Genomic DNA, 18,377 nt, shown 5'->3' with positions numbered 1-18,377 from the left:
TTTTGGTGTACCTGCAGACGATCTGCAGACGAAGCCACAATTAAATAGTTTAGCCTATTCCTCCCTTTTAGCACGGCGACTCATTCTTTTGAATTGGAAGAGTGACCACCCCCCTTCCTTTGGCAGATGGATCTGTGATGTGATGTTTTTTCTTAAGCTTGAAAAAATTAGATATACTGTAAATGGATCAATAGAAAAATTTGATGTAGCATGGCGTCCATTTATTGTATATGTTGAACAAATGACCATGATCCTTGACTCTGACTAAGTTGTTATGTACTACATGTAACTAACCACTCTTTTTTTTCCTGTTTTGTTTTGTGGTGTTGTGTTTGTTTGCTGGTCCCAGTGTTATTGTGTCTACTGTCTTTGTTTTTGAAAATCTCAATAAATATGCATTGAACAGAAACAGCTAAAAAAAAAAAAAAAAAAAGAAAGGGACAGATAGAGAGCCTGCGTGAGAGTGTGTGGATGTGCTTCAAGTACTGATGACAAAAAAATCACCATCAACACGGTGTTAGTGATGCAATTTACAAAAAACATTGGCATCATGGCGTCCCACAAACTCTACACTCCCTCACTCAGTTTCCATAGCATAAATAGTGAGCCATAGCTGTAAAGAAATGTGGACACTGGCTTCAGACGGCCTGTTTTATGACACAGTGGTGCATATGCAGCTTTTCCGGGAGGTTTTCTGGGGAAATTGTCGTGCAGTTTTTATACTCCTAATAAAAAGCTAAACAGAGATGCTCTTTTATAAACTGGTGGTGAAGCCGTGACTTCTTGGGAAGTTGTGCATTTTCACCATAAATGACGCCATATTCATAATTTCAGGGTTGCAGCAATATACCCTGATACTTTCCAAAGCACATAGTGCCATTAGCCAATTATACACATTTTTTTTTTCCCATTATGAATATATTTAGCAGATGCTTTTTCCAGAGGCAATGCCCAGAACAGGTTTGATGTACATATTTGAATCAATATTTGTGCTTTTGGGGAACCAAATTCATGTCATTGCTCTTCAAGGTGACCTACATACACATGTAGAGTGATCGCCCCAAAAATGCATACATTTTGGTGGGGTTTATTTAGTTAATTATCTCTGCTTAGCATATTAGCTAACCTAGAGGAACATTGTGCCTGACATCAAACCTCCTAGCCTCCTACTGTGGTTGTCAGGATGGCTGTGGGAAATTAGACTTTATTTTGAGCTCTATTTGAAATCAGCGGGTACCTTCGATAAGAGGCGGTCTTCTCTTCTCTTGAATAGGAATCTCTCTTTCAGAGCACACTTTGATCACAGTATGAAAGCCTGACATACTCATTTTACCATTATAATGCAAAGTGACTATGAAGCAAAATGACTTTCGCCCTCCCACTCTTGGTGTATGTCATCCTCAAATACATTTTGTTTTCATTTTTCATCGTTCCTCTCTGGCTTCATTTGCAGCCAGAGAGGATTGTCATGATTCTGTCATTTCCATTCTCTGAGGCACCCTCTAATGCTGCTCCTCTTCTTTGGTCTGCAGACCTTCCAGGCGTCCTCCCTGCTGTCGAAAACCAAGAAGAAAAGCAAGGGTGAGCGTATGAGGACACAAACACACACAAACACGCACACACACACATACTGACACACATACATGTGCGTGCACACACACACACACACACACACACACACACACACACACACTCACACACACACACACACACACGCACACACACACGCACATGCACATACATGCACACACAGACACACAGACACACAAACACATACACACACCTACACTCATACACACATAAACACACACAATTGTCCTCGTTCCCCCTGTCCATGTCACATTCACTACCCGTCATCCTCTCTTTGACGAAGGAATATCAGTAGCATATGGCCATGCCTTCACACACATACTATCTGCCCAGTTTTATCAATCCATCAGAGCCGCGTGGGCTGTCACCCTGAGCTGTCAATCAGGGGACATTTACAGCGGAATCGGCCATGTCAGCTGTCTGTCAGCCACCCCTTCAATTACTCCAATGTCTTTGGGCCGCTTTGGGTTTCCACATAGCTGAACCGCCAGACAAGTTAGTTACGTCAGTAAGAGAGGGGATTATGGTTGATGCTCATCGTCAGACTGCTGTTGACTCAGCTTTCTCTGCTCCTCCCCCTTTATTTCCTTTCCTCTCCTATCCTCTCTTTCTTCTCCTCTCCTCTCCTCTCCTGTGTACTCCTGTCTCTGCTTTCCTGTGTTCTCCTTCCCCCCTCTACTCCTTTCTTCTACCATCTCTGCTCTTCTCCTCATCCCCCTCTCTTTCCTCTCTCCTCTCCTCCTCTCCCTCTCTCTTTCCTCTCTCCCCCTCTGTCCTCTTCCCCTCTCCCTCTCTCTTTCCTCTCTCTCCAGCAGGTCCCCTGTCTAGCATCAGTAAGCGGCGGATCTCCTGTAAGGACCTAGGCCGCGGTGACTGTGAGGGCTGGCTGTGGAAGAAGAAGGACGCCAAGAGCTACTTCTCTCAGAAGTGGAAGAAGTACTGGTTTGTGCTGAAGGACACCTGCCTCTACTGGTACATGAATGAGGAGGTAAGAACACAGACAGACAGCTCCGAAAGCCTTTGTTTGCTTACTGATACACATCACTCACAAACACAAAAACACACACACACAAATAGATAAATATGTACATACATACACAAACACACACACTCAAACACACAGACACACTCAAACTAACCTGCTGTGCGGAATTTTTTAATTATGAAACTTTTAGAAGTGATCTCTCCCAGGCCTTCTATCTTCTGTCTTATCTGTACACACACACACACACACACACACACACACACACACACACACACACACACACACACACACACACACACACACACACACACACACACACACACACACAGGAGCCAAACAGCTGTGCTACCTGGGATTTGTTTTGGTGCCAGAGGCGAAGCTGCAAAAACATCGATCCGCTGATGGAGTTTCCATTGGCCCAGTCTGGGCCCCTCCTCATCCTCATAGATGGATTAATCTCAGTCTGTCAGGGGCGCCACCGTAACTGATGACACACAACTCCTGTCCGATAGTCAGCGCGAGGGAGATGGAGAAGCCGTCTCACTCGCTAACTAAGATTGCCACTGAGATGGTTTTGTTTGTTTGTTTGCTGTCACTTTTCTCCCTCTCTCCCTCTCTCTCTCTCTCTCTCTCTATCTCTCTCTGTCCCTCTCTCTCTCCCTCTCTCTCTCTCTCTCTCTTGAGTTTTCTCTGTTTTCATTTGTTTAGACCCACAACACCCACCCAGCCCCTGTATTCGCGATTTCTTCACTTGCCTCACTTTTCTTCTCCCAACAGGACGAGAAGGCTGAAGGATTTGTCAGCCTGCCCGAATTCAAAATCGACCGTGCTAGCGAGTGCCGCAAGAAATAGTGAGTCCAGAATAAAGCAGCATCTTGTGCATGATATAGACCAATGTGTGTGTGTGTGTGTGTGTGTTTGTGTGTGTGTGTGTGTGTGTGTGTTTGTGTGTGTGTGTGTGTGTGTGTGTGTGTGTGTGTCTAAGAGTGATAGAGAGTCTAGAGAGATACACATTCTGTCTTTTAAAAGATCAAGCATTTTTGATCTGGATGTTGACCTGCTCTCTTCTCTCCCTCTCCACTCCAGTGCGTTCAAAGCCTGTCACCCGAAAATCAAGAGTTTCTACTTCGCTGCCGATAGTGTGGACGACATGAACAGATGGCTGAGCCGGCTGAACATGGCGGCGGCCGGCTACGCCGAGCGGGAGAGGATCAGGCAGGAGCAGGGTGAGAGGGGGCGCCAGGGGGACAAAGGAGCAGGGGGGGGGGGGGGGCAGTATGGGTGAGCAAGAGGTAGGATGTGGACAGTCATTGGTAGGAGCATTCAAGGTGGGAGAGATGGGGAAGAGGGTCCCTCATGAACCCTCCAAATATGCACACTCTACATTATCCTGGTAGGTTATTGGTGGCCCGCACATTGTCCTACATTAGTGTCTTTACAAGGGACCTCTCACCCCACTCATCCAGCTTTGGGTTGGAACTGGTTGGGCCCAAGAGTGAGATTGTAGTGTAGCTGTGAGAGTGAATGGGTTTGGTTAGCATTTAAATACGGTCGAGGAGAGGAATGAATGGGTGTGGACTACATTTGAGTGGCTGTGCTCTGAAATGGGGGTGGCCCATTACCAGGTGCTGTGTACATCAAATACCTTGGCCATAGAAAAGTAGATCCTGCGATGAAATCTCAGAAATGCCCAGTCCTGCCGGGAGTTCACAAGGTTCCACCATCCCATTGTGACCTCATGCTGCAGGAGAGGGTCGTACCTCATAAAAGCCTTTCACATTTTCTCCTCTGTCAGACAGGCACTTCCATTGAAACGTCAGGAATTAACTTTTGGCAATACCATTTCATTCAGCCCACATCTTTAACTTTAACCTGAACTCAGGATAAATTCAATAGGTTTAGAACATTATGGTCTTGAGTTTCCATCTTGTGCTCTAATGTCTAAGTACTGGCTCGGTGGCAGGAAAGCAGGAAGAGCTATTTTAATAAGAGAGGGAGGTTGAGTGCATTTTATGCAAGTTCTTATTAGGTATATGAGAATGGTTTGGATTAAACATATTGGGCTTTTGTCGGTTTCATCTGCTGTTCCGCAAGTCTCATTTATCTGTCTTCATCTTGTGTGTGTGTGTATGTGTGTTTGCCTAGGTGTGGGTGTTTGTGTGCCTGTTAGTGTGCTTGTGGGAGTGTATGTGCAATTGTACTGTGTGCCAGGGACCTGCCAACCTGGTGGGGCTTATTCTGGGGTGTCGTGGAGAGCTGTGTGGCTGTTCTCAGGGGAGAAGAAAGCGGAGCGGGGAATCGGTTGGTTCCACTGGGGACAGAGACAGGGGCTGGGGGACGAGCCCCCCACACACCGAGCGCTCCCCATTGCGCCTCAGCCAGCATGGCTAATGCACCCCAGCCACATGGTTTCATCGCTCTTTCACTCTCTTTTGGTCCCCCTTTAACTTTCTTTCTCTCACTCTTTCTTTCTTTCTTTCTCTCACTCTTTCTTTATCCTCTCTCTTCCTTTGTCTTTCGCGCTCTGATTTCTCATTTTGTCGAAGTCTGTCCATTCCATATTTCATGTAGCTGTGGGGTTCTAATTAAGGACCAAGGACCATGTTATATGGAAACACTGCATACGAATGACAGCATCCACATGAAGATATGGCTGCACACACAGAGAGAAACTGCGCGTGAGGACACACACATACACATGCACACAGATACACACAATTCAATCAATGAAATAAATCTGTTGCTTTTATAATGGAATGGGCTTTCATTCAGCTGAGGATGGCTATGAATGGGGGCTGTGTGTGTGCGCGTGTGTGTGTGTTTGTGTGCGTGCGTGTGTGTGTGCGTGTGTGTGTGTGTGTGTGTGTGTGTGTGTGTGTGTGTGTGTGTGTGTGTGTGTGTGTGTGTGTGTGTGTGTGTGTGTGTGTGTGTGTGTGTGTGTGTGTGTCTTTGTGTGGTTGCCAGCATTCGTGTGTGTGTCTTTCTCTGTATGTGTTAAATCCCTGAGTCCCTGAGGCTGGCTGTCACACGTTGTCCTTCAGCTCAAACTCAGAGCATCAGGTCATCAGACCATTTCCCTCACAGCTCTCTGCTTTTCTGCTGTCTAGACCACCTCGTATGTGTGTGTATGCGTGTGTGTGTGCATGTGTGTGTGTGTGTGTACATGCATACCTGAGGCTGTCCCTGTGTGTGCGTGCATGTGTTTACGCGCGCGCGTGTGTGTGTGTGTCTGGGGGGGGAGGGGTTGGGTGGCTTTGCAGTAGGTGCACATACGTGATGGTGCATGCATGTTACCATTAAAGGTGTGTGTTTTCATTTGTGTGTGTTCGTGTTCCTGTCTGATTGTGCCAGTGTGTGCGCTACTGTGTATGCGTGTGTGTGTTGGTATGGAGGTGCAGTACATACTCATCAGCTCCCTTTTCAAATCAGCGTTTAGTTCTTTGAATCCCCAGTGAGGAGGCTTAATGCAGCTCAGCTCCTCGTGATGTTTACATAGCCTCATTTAATCACGGCTCGCCTCCTGCGCCGTCTTTTTCCAATAACCCTCTCAGAAAAGTACCTGTGCTATAATGATTATAATTACCTGCCCTCTCTTTCTCTCTCTCTCTCTCTCCCCCTCCTGTTCCTCCTCTCTCTGTCCTCTTTTCTTTTGTTTTCTCTCTTCTGGCCCTTTCCTCCATTTGTTCTGTCTACTTTCCTCTCACTCTCTCTTCTTTTGTATTATTCTTTCTGTATCATCTCTCTATACTGCTTTCTCTCTATCTCTCTCTCTCTTCATCCCTCTCTCTCTCATTCTCTATCTCTCTCTCTCTCTCTCTCTTTCTCTCTCTTTCTCCCCCCTCTTTCTCTTCAGCTGACTACTGGAGTGAGAGTGACCATGAGGACAACGAGACGCCATCGACCCCTAAGCAGGACAGCCCTCCACCCCCTTATGACACCTACCCACGCCCACCCTCAGTGAGTCATTGTGTGTGTGTGTGTGTGTGTTTGTTAGTTTGAGTGTGTGTGTGTGTGTGTGTGTGTGTGTGTGTGTGTGTGTGTGTGTGTGTGTGTGTGTGTGTGTCTGTGTCTGTGTCTGTGTGTGTGTGTGTGTGTGTGTGTGTGTGTGTGTGCATGTGTGTGCGTGTGTGTGTGTGAGAGTGCATGTTTGTGAGGCTTGTGTAGATTCCTGCGTGTATGTTTGTGCCTTTTGGCCATTCAAACCTCCATGCAGACCACACTTGGCGTGAGTCCATACAGAGGCAGATCGAAAGGGTGTGTTAGCGGGTGGACCAGCTGCAGGTGGGCTTTGTGGACTGTAGCACTATCAGTGGAGACTGGGACCAGTCCATACATGCTCACTCTCCCCTCCTCTCTCTCTCTCTCTCTCTCTCTCCCCTCTCTCTTTCTCTCTCCATCCATGCTCACTCTCCCCTCCTCTCTCTCTCTCTCTCTCTCCCCTCTCTCTTTCTCTCTCCATCCATGCTCACTCTACCCCCTCTCTCTCTCCCCTCTCTCTTTCTCTCTCCATCCATGCTCACTCTACCCCCTCTCTCTCTCTCCCCTCTCTCTTTCTCTCTCCATCCATGCTCACTCTCCCCTCCCCTCTCTCTCTCTCTCCCCCCTCTCTCTTTCTCTCTCCATCCATGCTCACTCTACCCCCTCTCTCCCTCTCTCTCTCTCCCCTTTCTCTTTCTCTCTCCATCCATGCTCTTTCTCTCTCCTCCTCTCTCTTTCTCTCTCCATCCATGCTCACTCTCTCTCTCCCCTCTCTCTTTCTCTCGCCCTCTCCCCTCTCTCCTTCTCCCTCCCTCTCTCTCTCTCCCCTCTCTCCTTCTCCCTCCCTCTCTCTCTCTCCCCTCTCTCCTTCTCCCTCCCTCTCTCTCTCCCCCCTCTCTCTTTCTCCCTCCTACTCTCTCTCACCCCTCTCTCTTTCTCTCTCTATCCATTCTCATTCTCTTTATTTGTCCCTCTCTCTCTCCCCCTCCCTCTCTCTCTCCCTCTTTCTCTCTGTACATGGTGAGTCATATTCCTGTGTGGAGGCCATGTGTGAGTAGGCTCAGGATGACTTCAGCAGCATTCTGTTCTCTTTTCTCTTTTTTTCACTGCTCTTTCTCTCTCTCAGAATGTTTAGATCAATCTGTTTGGATGTCGGTTGGTGTGTCACCGGAGCTTTTTTATAGCTGTAGTGTGTGTCAGATCAGTAATGTGTGTTGAATTAAATGTCAGTGGTGTGTATGTGTGTGTGTGTGTGTGTGTGTGTGTGTGTGTGTGTGTGTGTGTGTTAGGGAGAGACAATGTTCGTGCTAGGTCAGGCCTAAAAGTGCCTAAGATCGGTGTGTGAATGAGCGTGCTAACAAGCGAGCCATCTCCACGGTTGTGCTGCACTCCTGTCTGTTTGACTTGACTGGGGCATGAAGGCCTCCTTCTCGTCATGTCATCCCTCTGGAGGTTGCCTGAGGTTTTTTTTTTACATTTGGTGCCAGCCCTTGCCCAGACACACGTGTACCAGCCGAGCCACACTAGAACCTTAACTCAACCTCGCTCAACCTCGCTCACATCACAGAGACAAACACAGGTTTCTTGGCTCCCGTGCACTTGACAAGACGGCACAAGAGTTTACAGTAATACTTTTCAATAGAGGTCGCCTCCAGGACTTGCTTTGACTTACCAACTACTCAGTGTTTATGTGTCTGGCCACTAATGTTACTTGTTTTCCTTCTGGCCAATAAAACTATTTAAAGTGGTAATACAGTAAACAGTTAGAAAAATATAACAGCAACATAGAGAGATGATGTAGGATAAGGAGCGCTTGTACTATAAATAAGTGGAAACTGTATTCCTTTTTTTTGTTTGGTTCCATAATCTAGTTTTACTGTAGGGACTGGTGAGCTCTGTTGTCATCAGAAGGAGCGTTTTTGTTGCCATGGTTTCGCAGGTCTCGGTGAGGTCATGGGCTGCTTGGGAGAGAAGCAGTACAACACAGACACATGGATGGGGATGAAAAACGTTTTTTGCTCTCTAGTTACTTTTATTTCAGGCAGGCTGTTACCACGCACTGAAGTTCACTCCAACCACACACACATATAAATAAACATGCACGCAAGCACACACACACACACACACACACACACACACACACACACACACACACACACATTCACACATTAGCACAAACACACAATCATGCACATAGCCATTACACATACACACATACACACGCACAAACACACAAATAGGCCTAAAAGAAGAAGAAAAGCAGGAGGGTGACATTGCCAGCAGCCAGTTCTCCTGAGCCATGTGCTCTTTGTGCCCTTAGTCTGAAGATTACAGGGAGAAGGAAAGAGAAAAAGAAAGAGAGAGAGAGAGAGAGAGAGAGAGAGAGAGAGAGAGAGAATCTTTAGAGGAGTCCTAAATGTGCCCTGCGGGGCCCAACCCTGTCTTGGTTGAGAGCGTTAGATGGCATAATCCTGTCTTTAACCTCAGATAACCCTCACACATGCAAGCAGAGAAGCACAGGCAGTCCAGCCAGCCAGCCAGCCAGCCTCCCAGATGAGCCATGCGGGGGGTCTGCCGGGGGGAGGGGGGATGGGGAGACATAGGGTTCCCTACAGAGATGATGCACATTACAGCCACACATGTGCTCGTTCAAACTCTCTCTCAAGCGCACACATACACACACACACGCACACGCACACGCACACACACACACACACACACACTCACACTCACACTCACACTCACACTCACACTCACACACACACACACACACACACACGCACACAAGATCAACCCAAGCAATTCCAGCTCCATTATCCACCCAACATATCTTATGCCCAGTCAAGTGAAAAAGAGAGTTAACAGTATATACCAAAGAAACTGGTTGCGGTTGTTTGATTTGTTGTTTGTGTAAATGAGGTGTGTTATCTGTGTAATGTCCATGTTGAGATATGTGCAGTGTTTCTAAGGTGCTGTTCTCTGTCTTCATCTCTTAGATGACCTGTGCCAGTCCCTACCTGGAGCCTAAGCACGGGCGCCTGTCCTCCACCGAGACGTCGCAGTCGCGCTCGTCCCACGAGGAGTACCGCAGCGAGCCACAGGGGGGCAGCAGCAGCGGCGGCGGCTCCCCGGCCCGCAAGTCGGCCAGCCAGCGGCGCTCGTGGCAGGACCTGATCGAGACGCCGCTCACCAGCTCAGGCCTGCACTACCTGCAGACTCTCCCGCTGGAGGACTCCGTCTTCTGCGAGCCCGGCGCCGGCCTCTCCCCAGAGGCCCGCCGGCAGTCCACACTGCCCGCCCAGAGGAGCCTGATGGCGGACCACTACGGGCCGATGGCGGGCGAGGGCCTGGCAGGCGCAGGGCCCGGGCTGGGGGGTCATGGCATGGGGATCGGGGTGGGCAACCGGATGCTGCTCATGCCCGACCCAGGCCTGGCGGCGGGCGGGAAGCCGCGCAGCTTCACACTCCCCCGGGACAGCGGCCTCCACGCCCTCCTCACGCCCTCCGTCAGCATGGAACACCGTGACCCACAGCGCCTGGAGCTGGTCCGTTGCCTTGACAACCCCAATGGTGGGTACGCCCGTCAGGGTGATGGGTACTGCACACCTGTACACCAGTTGACACACAGCTCAGGAACAGAGTCAGAACAATAGCACCTCATGCTCCAAACACCCAGTGGATTTACTTCACTTCTCTTTTCAGTGTTAAAGCAGGAAGCCATTGAGGCATTTCATATGGACGTGTTAGCTGTATAGGGCTGAGTCCACAGGGTGTGAAGAATTCCAAGTCCTTGGGTTTTTCTTTCATTTTAATTTAGTCTTTCATTGTTGTGCACATTAATTTAGGCAAAACCAAAACAGAAGAAAAGTAACTGGGTACCTGCATTGCTGCTGTAAGGAACAAGCATAAAATTAACATAAACCTTTTTCATGTCTGTCATTATTTCTCATTTCTTTGACTCATTTTAGTTTATTTATAAGCAAACTTCATACATCACTTTGTTGCATCAACTTTTGTACAAGCACAGCCAACAATAAGCTGGTAGCTGAGCAAACAGTTTCAAATTTAGATCACGAATAACATCCCATTATTCAAGCATTTCAGTGTTCACTAACAACTGTTCTCATATACCATCTCAGTCCTGGGATGCATGAAAAAGACTGCATGTGGATGTCAACATTAGCACTACAAACATAATAAAGCTCCCTTGCTATACAAAATTAGAACAGAACTTCTGGTGTTTACAGCCGAGAGTCTGTCGGCGCACCTTCACCAATGGAAAAAAAAGAAGCCCCCGAATCAGTCAGCCTCCACCGCAGAACCATAATATCTCTCCGCCGCGCACGCCGTGACTCAGATGGAGGCTAAGATAACAGCCAAGTCCAGAGATAGCCGTGTTTCTGTCTTGTGATCTCTCTCTCTTTCTCTCTCTCTCCATCTCTCTCTCTCTCTCTCACCCTCTCTCCATCTTTCTCTCTCTCTCCCTCTCTTTTGCTGTAATATTGAGGTGACACAGGCCTCACTGGCTGCTCAGTCCTGTGTTCAGCCATTGTAATCAAAAAGCAATATCTACCCCAGACCCCTCCTCCTCGTCCGCTCCCGCAAAACAATAAAGTGCACAACTCCAATTTAATAAAGCTTTTGTAACTATGCTCATTAGGAAATGGTGTAAGTAGGGCACAGTGAAGCCTTTAATTGCCTGGTGTCTGCTCTTGTTTGGAGTGCCTCACATTTAGACCAGGCAGAGAGAGAGAGAGAGAGAGAGAGAGAGAGGAGTGCTCAAAGTGGGCATTTTTTCAGGTTTTCAACTTTGCCGGAACTTTTGTTTTATTCGTATGATTTTATAATGTAATCAATGTTATGATGTTATCAAAGCAACCTGCCAACACATTGCTACGCAGTTTCAGTTGATTAGAAAGATAGTTAAGCAGGTTCAAAAGCATGAAATATGAGTAGGTCTGCATTCAGATGTGAAATACTGTTTGTTGTAGTGCAGTAGGTTTGATAGATATGTTTTTTTATTTTTTTATTCAATCATCAATTTTTTGATTCAATCAATGATTCCGTCATTCTAGAACGTGCTCGTTTAAAGAGCTACTCCTAGATACGTCTTGAGGGCAGCCATTCTCTAATGAACTTCATTTTTTGGCTGTTCAGACTGAGACTTGCGGAGCGACGTTCTTCATTTACCTAATGACAAATTTCATTTTAAATTATTCAGTCCCCCCCTACCCCGCCCCTCGCCTTATCTCCCTCACTCTCTCTCTCTCTCTCTCTAACTCGCTCTCTCTAACTCGCTCTCTTTCTCGCCCTTATCTTATTTGTTGCCTCCTCCTTTCTCACTATCTGATATCGCTCTTTCCCTCTTGCTCACCTCCTCCCTCTCTCCACTGCAATCGCTTCTCTCTGCCTCTTACTCCCTCCATCTCCTTCTCCATCTCACACAGTTTCTATCTCATCCCTCTCTGAATATCTATATATCAACAGAATTACTATCCTTCACAGCATTTGTATGCCTCTCTCTCTCTCTCTCTCTCTCTCTCTCTCTCTCTGCTTTCCCCTTCTCTCACTATGAAGTCAACTCCATCCTAACTGAAAAACGGTGCTATCTGGAACCCCCAAGGGACGGCTTGGTGCAGCACAAAACCTCCAGAAGTTCTCTCAAACTTTTCATCTGAACTTTTTACCGGGTTCTCCAATCGGGAATGGGCAGCTAGAGCCTCTAAGCCTAAAAATCTTACAGTAATCTCTCTCCCTCCCTCGCTCTCTCTCTCTCTCTCTCTCTCTCTCTCTCTCTCTCTCTACGTCTTGTCCATGTCATCTCCTCCTGCACTGATCCTGGCCTTAGGGCATTGTGAATAGCAAGTGTGAAAGCCAGGAGGACAAGGGTCCCTAAACTCGACGTGCTGTGTGAGCCCTGTCACCTAAGCCCTGTCCAGTCAGCTGGGCTCTATCACCCATCGCTCTGTGTCCCCCGCCCGGGCCTGTTTTCTCTCTTTCGTTTCTGTCGTCTCGTTTTCATTTCTCATTTTATTTAATTCCTCTCTCCCACACTGCATCACTACATCATAACCCCCAACCCCCCCCCCCCCCCCCCCCCCCCCGTGCATGTTTATATTTAAAGTGGGTGGAGGTGTTTAAAGCATATCACTGTAATATTTCCTCCTCTCTCCCCACCCTATCTCTTTCTCTCTCTTTCTCTCTCTCTCTCTCTCTCTCGCTCTCTCTCTCTGTTGTGGAGGCGGACGTTAGTCATCTCCCAGTCTCCCTAACTCTGTTTCCTGAGCCCCAGCCTGCCTGCTTGCTGGCAGACTCGCTGAAGGATCAAGAGTGTCGGAGACAATCGATTGCGGATTCTAAGCCACACGTGTCCCCAGAGTATAGCAGCCGTGGAGGAATGCAAGGAAGAGAGAGCAAAAGCAAGAGAGAGCGAAAGGAAGAGACAAAGACAGAAGAAAGAGAGAGAGAAAGAGAAAAGAAGATATAGAGAGAGGGAAGAAAGAGAGATATGGAAGAAAAAGAGAGTGATGGAGGGAAGAAAGGCAAAGAGAAAGAGGAAGGAGAGAGAGCAAGAGTGAAAAAAGAGAAAAGAGGGAAGTGCTGCTTTAATGGATCCTGTAACATCACCAGGCAAATGTCAGTGTCAGAGACAGATGTGTGGGTCATGAAGACGCATTCACTGCAGCCTGAGAAACATCTGATTAAAGTTCCGCCATGAAAGACTGGATTTATACTCTCCCCTGCACTGCAGCACAGAGGCCAGCCCACACAAAACAATTTAACAACCTGTCAAGGTAAAATAGAGGATATAGTATAATATTGAGCAGGGAACCGCTTCTGAAATGGCTCCCCTGGCTTCAGCCTTTGTAAGATTGCTGCCGTAATTAAAATAAGTAGCGGTTACTTCAATTAATATGTTACAGTATGTCCATATTACATATTGCTAGCTGATAAGTTTGAGCCATTGTAAGGTCAGTTGTTTTTATGGGGAAATGAGTTCACAGTCTGTTTCCTTAATTAACATAAGCATTGTGTAAAAAAAGTTGTGATCCTTATCTCTAAATTCCTAATGGGTTTTCACCCATTACACTTATAAGCTATACGATTTTTTAATAAATGATTAAAGAGTTTAAAGAGGGCATATTGCTTGAATAAGATCCCTATTATATGACATGAAGGCAGAAGGAATCCAGCCTCCTTTTATGACAGCAACAAGGAACACGCTAGACCTTGAATTGAGATCAGAATATTGGTATTGTAACAGCACTAGAGAAAGTGCAAAGGATGCAGTATGTCTATGCTGCTAAGTTTGGATGTAAGCCTACAATGCCTCTACTGCCCTCTTGTGGGTGTTTTGGGTAACACGTGGCACACCCACTCTCCCTGTACAGCCCGGGGTAAAGGAAACCGCCGCTTCCCAAACACAATAAACTCCAGTTAATCAGGTCCCTAAGGAAAAGACTCATACACACAAACACACAAACCCTGGAGTAGATTTGTCAGCACAGCCTGGCTGGCAACCAGCAAACTGTTATGCCCAAGCACAAACCCAGTGGCACAACATCCAACAGTCTCAGGCTGGCGAGATACAATGGTGGCTGCTCTGCATGAAAATCACTTTCCAGCCTTAATTCCCTGTTTGGGCTGGGAGACTGCGGCGGGCTGGGAGGGACCACGCTGCCAATTCTGGATGTCTCTGTTTGGGTTTGGGAGCTCTGTTGGTTTGTGTGTGTGTGTGTGTGTGTTTTGTGAGTCTGTTAATACAGTTAGCTACATATATTTCTGCAGTTGTGTGTGGGTGTGTCATCGTGACCATGCAGACTCTAGAGGTGTGAAAAGCACATTGCCCTTATTTTCACTGATACAGCCATGAACAGAGCCTGACTGATGCGCACCAGAGATGATAACAGGCAGTGATAAGACGCCAGGGAGCGAGAGGCGTGTTGGGGTCAGAGGTTGATCTGAGCCAGGGCGCGGTATCTGTCCTGCCCGTGGAGACAGAGCTGGCTCCACAGTGCCTGACGAAATTGAGTGACACACCCTAACAGCCTTTCACGCCGCATCTGTGACACATCAGATTTGTGCCCGCCCGGAAGGGCTGCAATTGTCATGGGAACGGTGGCTGGATGGTAGACCTGCTGTGTGCAGCTGCACAGCTCCGTCTTAATCACGGATATCACAGAGCGAGCTGATAGGACAGCCGGAGTGGAAGCTGGTTCTTTTGTACCGCGTAGGCTTTTATGATGATAAGACATGGTGGACCTATAGCTAAAGTCCTTTCACCAGACCAGCCATTGACTGTTCTCCTTATAGAGCCTATAGAGTAAAAGACTATTTCTATTAATTGTGTTTAGTTTTGCGATGACGTTATCCAAAATGTATTTTAAGAGAGAGAAGGGGTATTTTGTCATAAATGCTTCCTGTAGGGTCTCCTTTGAACTTGAACCTACTTGAACCGAGCGAGATCAGGGCTAGAGCGGTTTCAGAATCACACAGTATCTGTCAACGTGTGTTTGATTGCGCTACAGGGATCAATTGTGCACAATAAACTCTGCACTGTCAGTCTTTATGACCGCTCTAGGACACAGAGCGAAATGAAGAAAGGCAGATCAGGTCAGGCCAATTATGAATCAATTAACCCATCCGTTCACCTACTTCTATTGGCTCTGCAATTCAAGTTAAGGCTGAATTCAGGACAGCTCGACTCAGACTGGTGAACAGAAGGAAAGTAACCAGAGAGGGTGAAAAAGACCATCTGTCTGGTGTGGTGACGGTGGATAACTCTCCATAAGGCTCTAACAGACAGCTCCGGCACTAGATACACTGCTGCTCCCGCTAAATAACCCACTGAATAACCATATCCACAAGCTCTAGTGCGGCTGTCTTAAGGAGAACTTTTCCTTGGGTTTTACTTGAAGCCTTGTCTACACACATCACAAAAAACATCCCTTCCTCTGCAAAACATGTCTCTTCAAAGGTGAAAAGAATGGCTTAGAATTTAAGTTTAATGCCAAAGGAATTTTAAAGGATTCTTAGTCGACCCTAAGGCATACCAAAGAGAGGTTTCTGTTGTTTCTATGGGTGTTTCATGTTTTAAGAGTGAACCCTTTTAACTGCACTGGTTCCTCTTACACCCCTCTGTTGTGTGGCGCCCCCTTTAGGTGAGCAGCAGGAGCACAGGCACGCTGACTCTCTGGGGGACCTGTATCGAGCCCTGGAGAAGGCCAGCCTGTCGCCTCTTGGAGACCCACGCCTATCCACGCGCCTCGACTACAAGCGTTCGTTCGTCCGCCGCTGCAACGACCCACTGCTCAACGAGAAGCTGCACCGCCTGAGGATCCTGCAGAGCACACTCAAGGTAGGCGCCACGCTGCGCTGAACCAACCCATGTCTGACTGTGTGTGTCTGTCTTTGTGTTGAATATATCGATCTGTCTACAAAGACAATCAGACTGACTGCTTCTTTGTCTGTCCAGTAGTCAAACAGTCAATTAGTCCTTCAGTTTGTGTGTCTTTGTCTTTCAGTGTGAATAAGTTCCTCAGTCTGAGACACTGTCAGACTGTGTTTCAAACTGTCTTTAAAGACGGTCAGGCTGATGGTTTCTGTGTCTGTCTACAGTCCTTGCGTCAGTCCCTCAGTATGCCTGTCTGTGTGTCTGTTCGACTGGAGACAGTGTTGCATCTCTGCGTACTGGTGTACCTGCAATAGAGTACAACAGTAGAAGGGTGTGGCGCTCTGAACCTGCTGTGTGTGTGTAAGTGTGTGTGCACCACAGAGACGGACTACTGGTGACTGTGTGCGTGTCTATCTGTGTGTGTGTGTGTGTGTGTGTGTGTGTGTGTGTATTCTCATTATCTTAAATGTCCTCTGAGGTTGTGTGATGGAGTTTTTTGGCTAAATCACTTTTGGGTGTGTGTTGGGTCTGTTTGTCTATGTCGGGTCTGCCAAATGTAGGGACTCCGTGTGTTCTGTGTTTGGGTTTGTTTTGGGTTTGTGTTGAGGATGTGTTATAGACATGTAGTTCTGCCTCAGCTGCTGGCTCTGTGTGTGTGTGTGTGTGTGTGTGTGTGTGTGTGTGTGTGTGTGTGTGTGTGAGTGTGTGTGTGTCTGTATGTGGTTGTATGTAAGGAGTGCTGGAGGTGGTTGTCGCACTTGATGCTGCTGCTGCTGCTTCTGCTGCTAGCGTGGGCGTTTTAGCGACTGATGTAGCTCTGGCTTAGGGATGCTATGTGTCCCCCCTGGGCTCTGACAGGGGGTTGCTGTGTGCTGCTCTCGCGCTTCCTCCTTCCAAGAGAAGACTCCTGTTGCATTGTGGGTATTTTCCGCCCTCCCAGCTGTGGGGGCGTGAGAGGGATTGAGGGGAAAGGGGGAGGGGCTATATTAGCCCACAGTGCTATAGGATTCTCCTTCACCTCCTGCATGCTGTGTGTGTTTGGATGTTTACGTGTGTGTGTGTTGAAAGTGTTTATAAGTGAACAAGACTGTGCTTTGTGTTTGTGTGTATGCGTGAGTACGTATGTGTGTATCCATGAGTGAGCGTGTATGTGTGTGTTTGTGTGAGTATGTACCCTGCTCCCAACTCCTCCCCGACCCCAGTCTAAAAAAGATACCTGCCTCGCTTTGGGTGTGCGTTGCGCTTCCTACTTTACCTTGTGTCTGTCCCGTAAAGAGAGAGAGAGAGTTCAACAAGAGGATGTGCTTGTAATACCCACCCTCCACTCCTCTGTTTCTGCGCTCCCATAGGACAGGGAAGGGGAAGTAGCTGTGATTGACAAGCTGCTGACCAATCCACAGCTGACCTCTGCCTCACTGCGGGAGTGGAAGAGAATGTACCTGGAGCTGTTCTCAGAGGAGCCACAGCACGAGCGAGAGTGCGAGCACGAGCAGCCGCCCAGCCCCCAGTCAGAGCCCAGCCCTGGCCCACCCACGCTCTCACACACACACTCCTACATCGAGACGCATGTGTGACTCACACAGGCTACATTCACATACCAACACACACACACACACACACACACACACACACACACACACACACACAATGCTTTTATTTGGATCCATCAGTTCAAAGACGCATGCAAACAATCACACACATCGCTACATTAATATGCATTTGAAGAAAGATTCATGAACACTCACACGCATTTAGGAACATTTGACTCACCAACACACACCTACATAAGGACCTATGTCTGACTCACTTACACCTACACATATGCATACACATGCACGTATGTAGGCACACATACATAGTCACACACACACACACTCAAATTCCTATATCAAGACCAGTCTGACTCACACACTTTTTCTCAGATGGTGCCCCAAAGAGGCTTTAGAAGTTAGCTGTGCAATTGTAGATGAATACCCACTCAAATGATTCATGCTAGCCATGGATGGTGTTATCCAATGCAAAACTAGTCTTTATACACAGGCATACATATGCATATTATTGTCACTATGATTATCATTACTGACACTATTTCAGATATTTTATATCTGCAGCGTTATATGCTTTTAAACTCAAAGCTGACTGACTTAGTATTTCTGTGAACATAATGCAAGTGAGCATGCAAATCATACACGTTTACACACACACACACACACACACACACACACACACACACACACACACACACACACATACACAAAGCCACTCTGCCTACAGGCATTACAGTGTTCTGTGTTTGAGCAAGGTGGTTGCCATGGTTACCTATTTGCCCAGACACTCACGAACTAATGGATTGAGAGAAAGAAATGGGGAGGCTGAATCACCTCAATACCACCCCCCACACACACACATAAATGCTCATACACATTCCTA

At 47.4% G+C, this 18,377-nt stretch overlaps 1 protein-coding gene across 1 annotated transcript in view; it reads left to right on the top strand.

Moving 5' to 3' along the window:
• cnksr2a (connector enhancer of kinase suppressor of Ras 2a) overlaps positions 1-17,521 on the top strand; it is a gene marked incomplete at both ends in the record, with an annotated part of 80,283 nt that extends 62,762 nt beyond the window's left edge. The window contains 8 exons of the mRNA XM_080855392.1: positions 1,533-1,581; positions 2,406-2,578; positions 3,353-3,426; positions 3,662-3,801; positions 6,429-6,532; positions 9,550-10,123; positions 15,715-15,911; positions 17,297-17,521. Coding sequence (XP_080711518.1) covers positions 1,533-1,581; positions 2,406-2,578; positions 3,353-3,426; positions 3,662-3,801; positions 6,429-6,532; positions 9,550-10,123; positions 15,715-15,911; positions 17,297-17,521 — 1,536 coding nt within the window. The remainder of the gene's footprint in view (positions 1-1,532; positions 1,582-2,405; positions 2,579-3,352; positions 3,427-3,661; positions 3,802-6,428; positions 6,533-9,549; positions 10,124-15,714; positions 15,912-17,296) is intronic.
• Between the last annotated feature and the right edge of the window lie 856 nt (positions 17,522-18,377).

This window comes from Sprattus sprattus (genome assembly GCF_963457725.1).
Source record: "Sprattus sprattus genome assembly, chromosome: 17".
NCBI lineage: Eukaryota > Metazoa > Chordata > Actinopteri > Clupeiformes > Clupeidae > Sprattus > Sprattus sprattus.
This window is presented reverse-complemented; position numbering and strand designations above follow the sequence as displayed.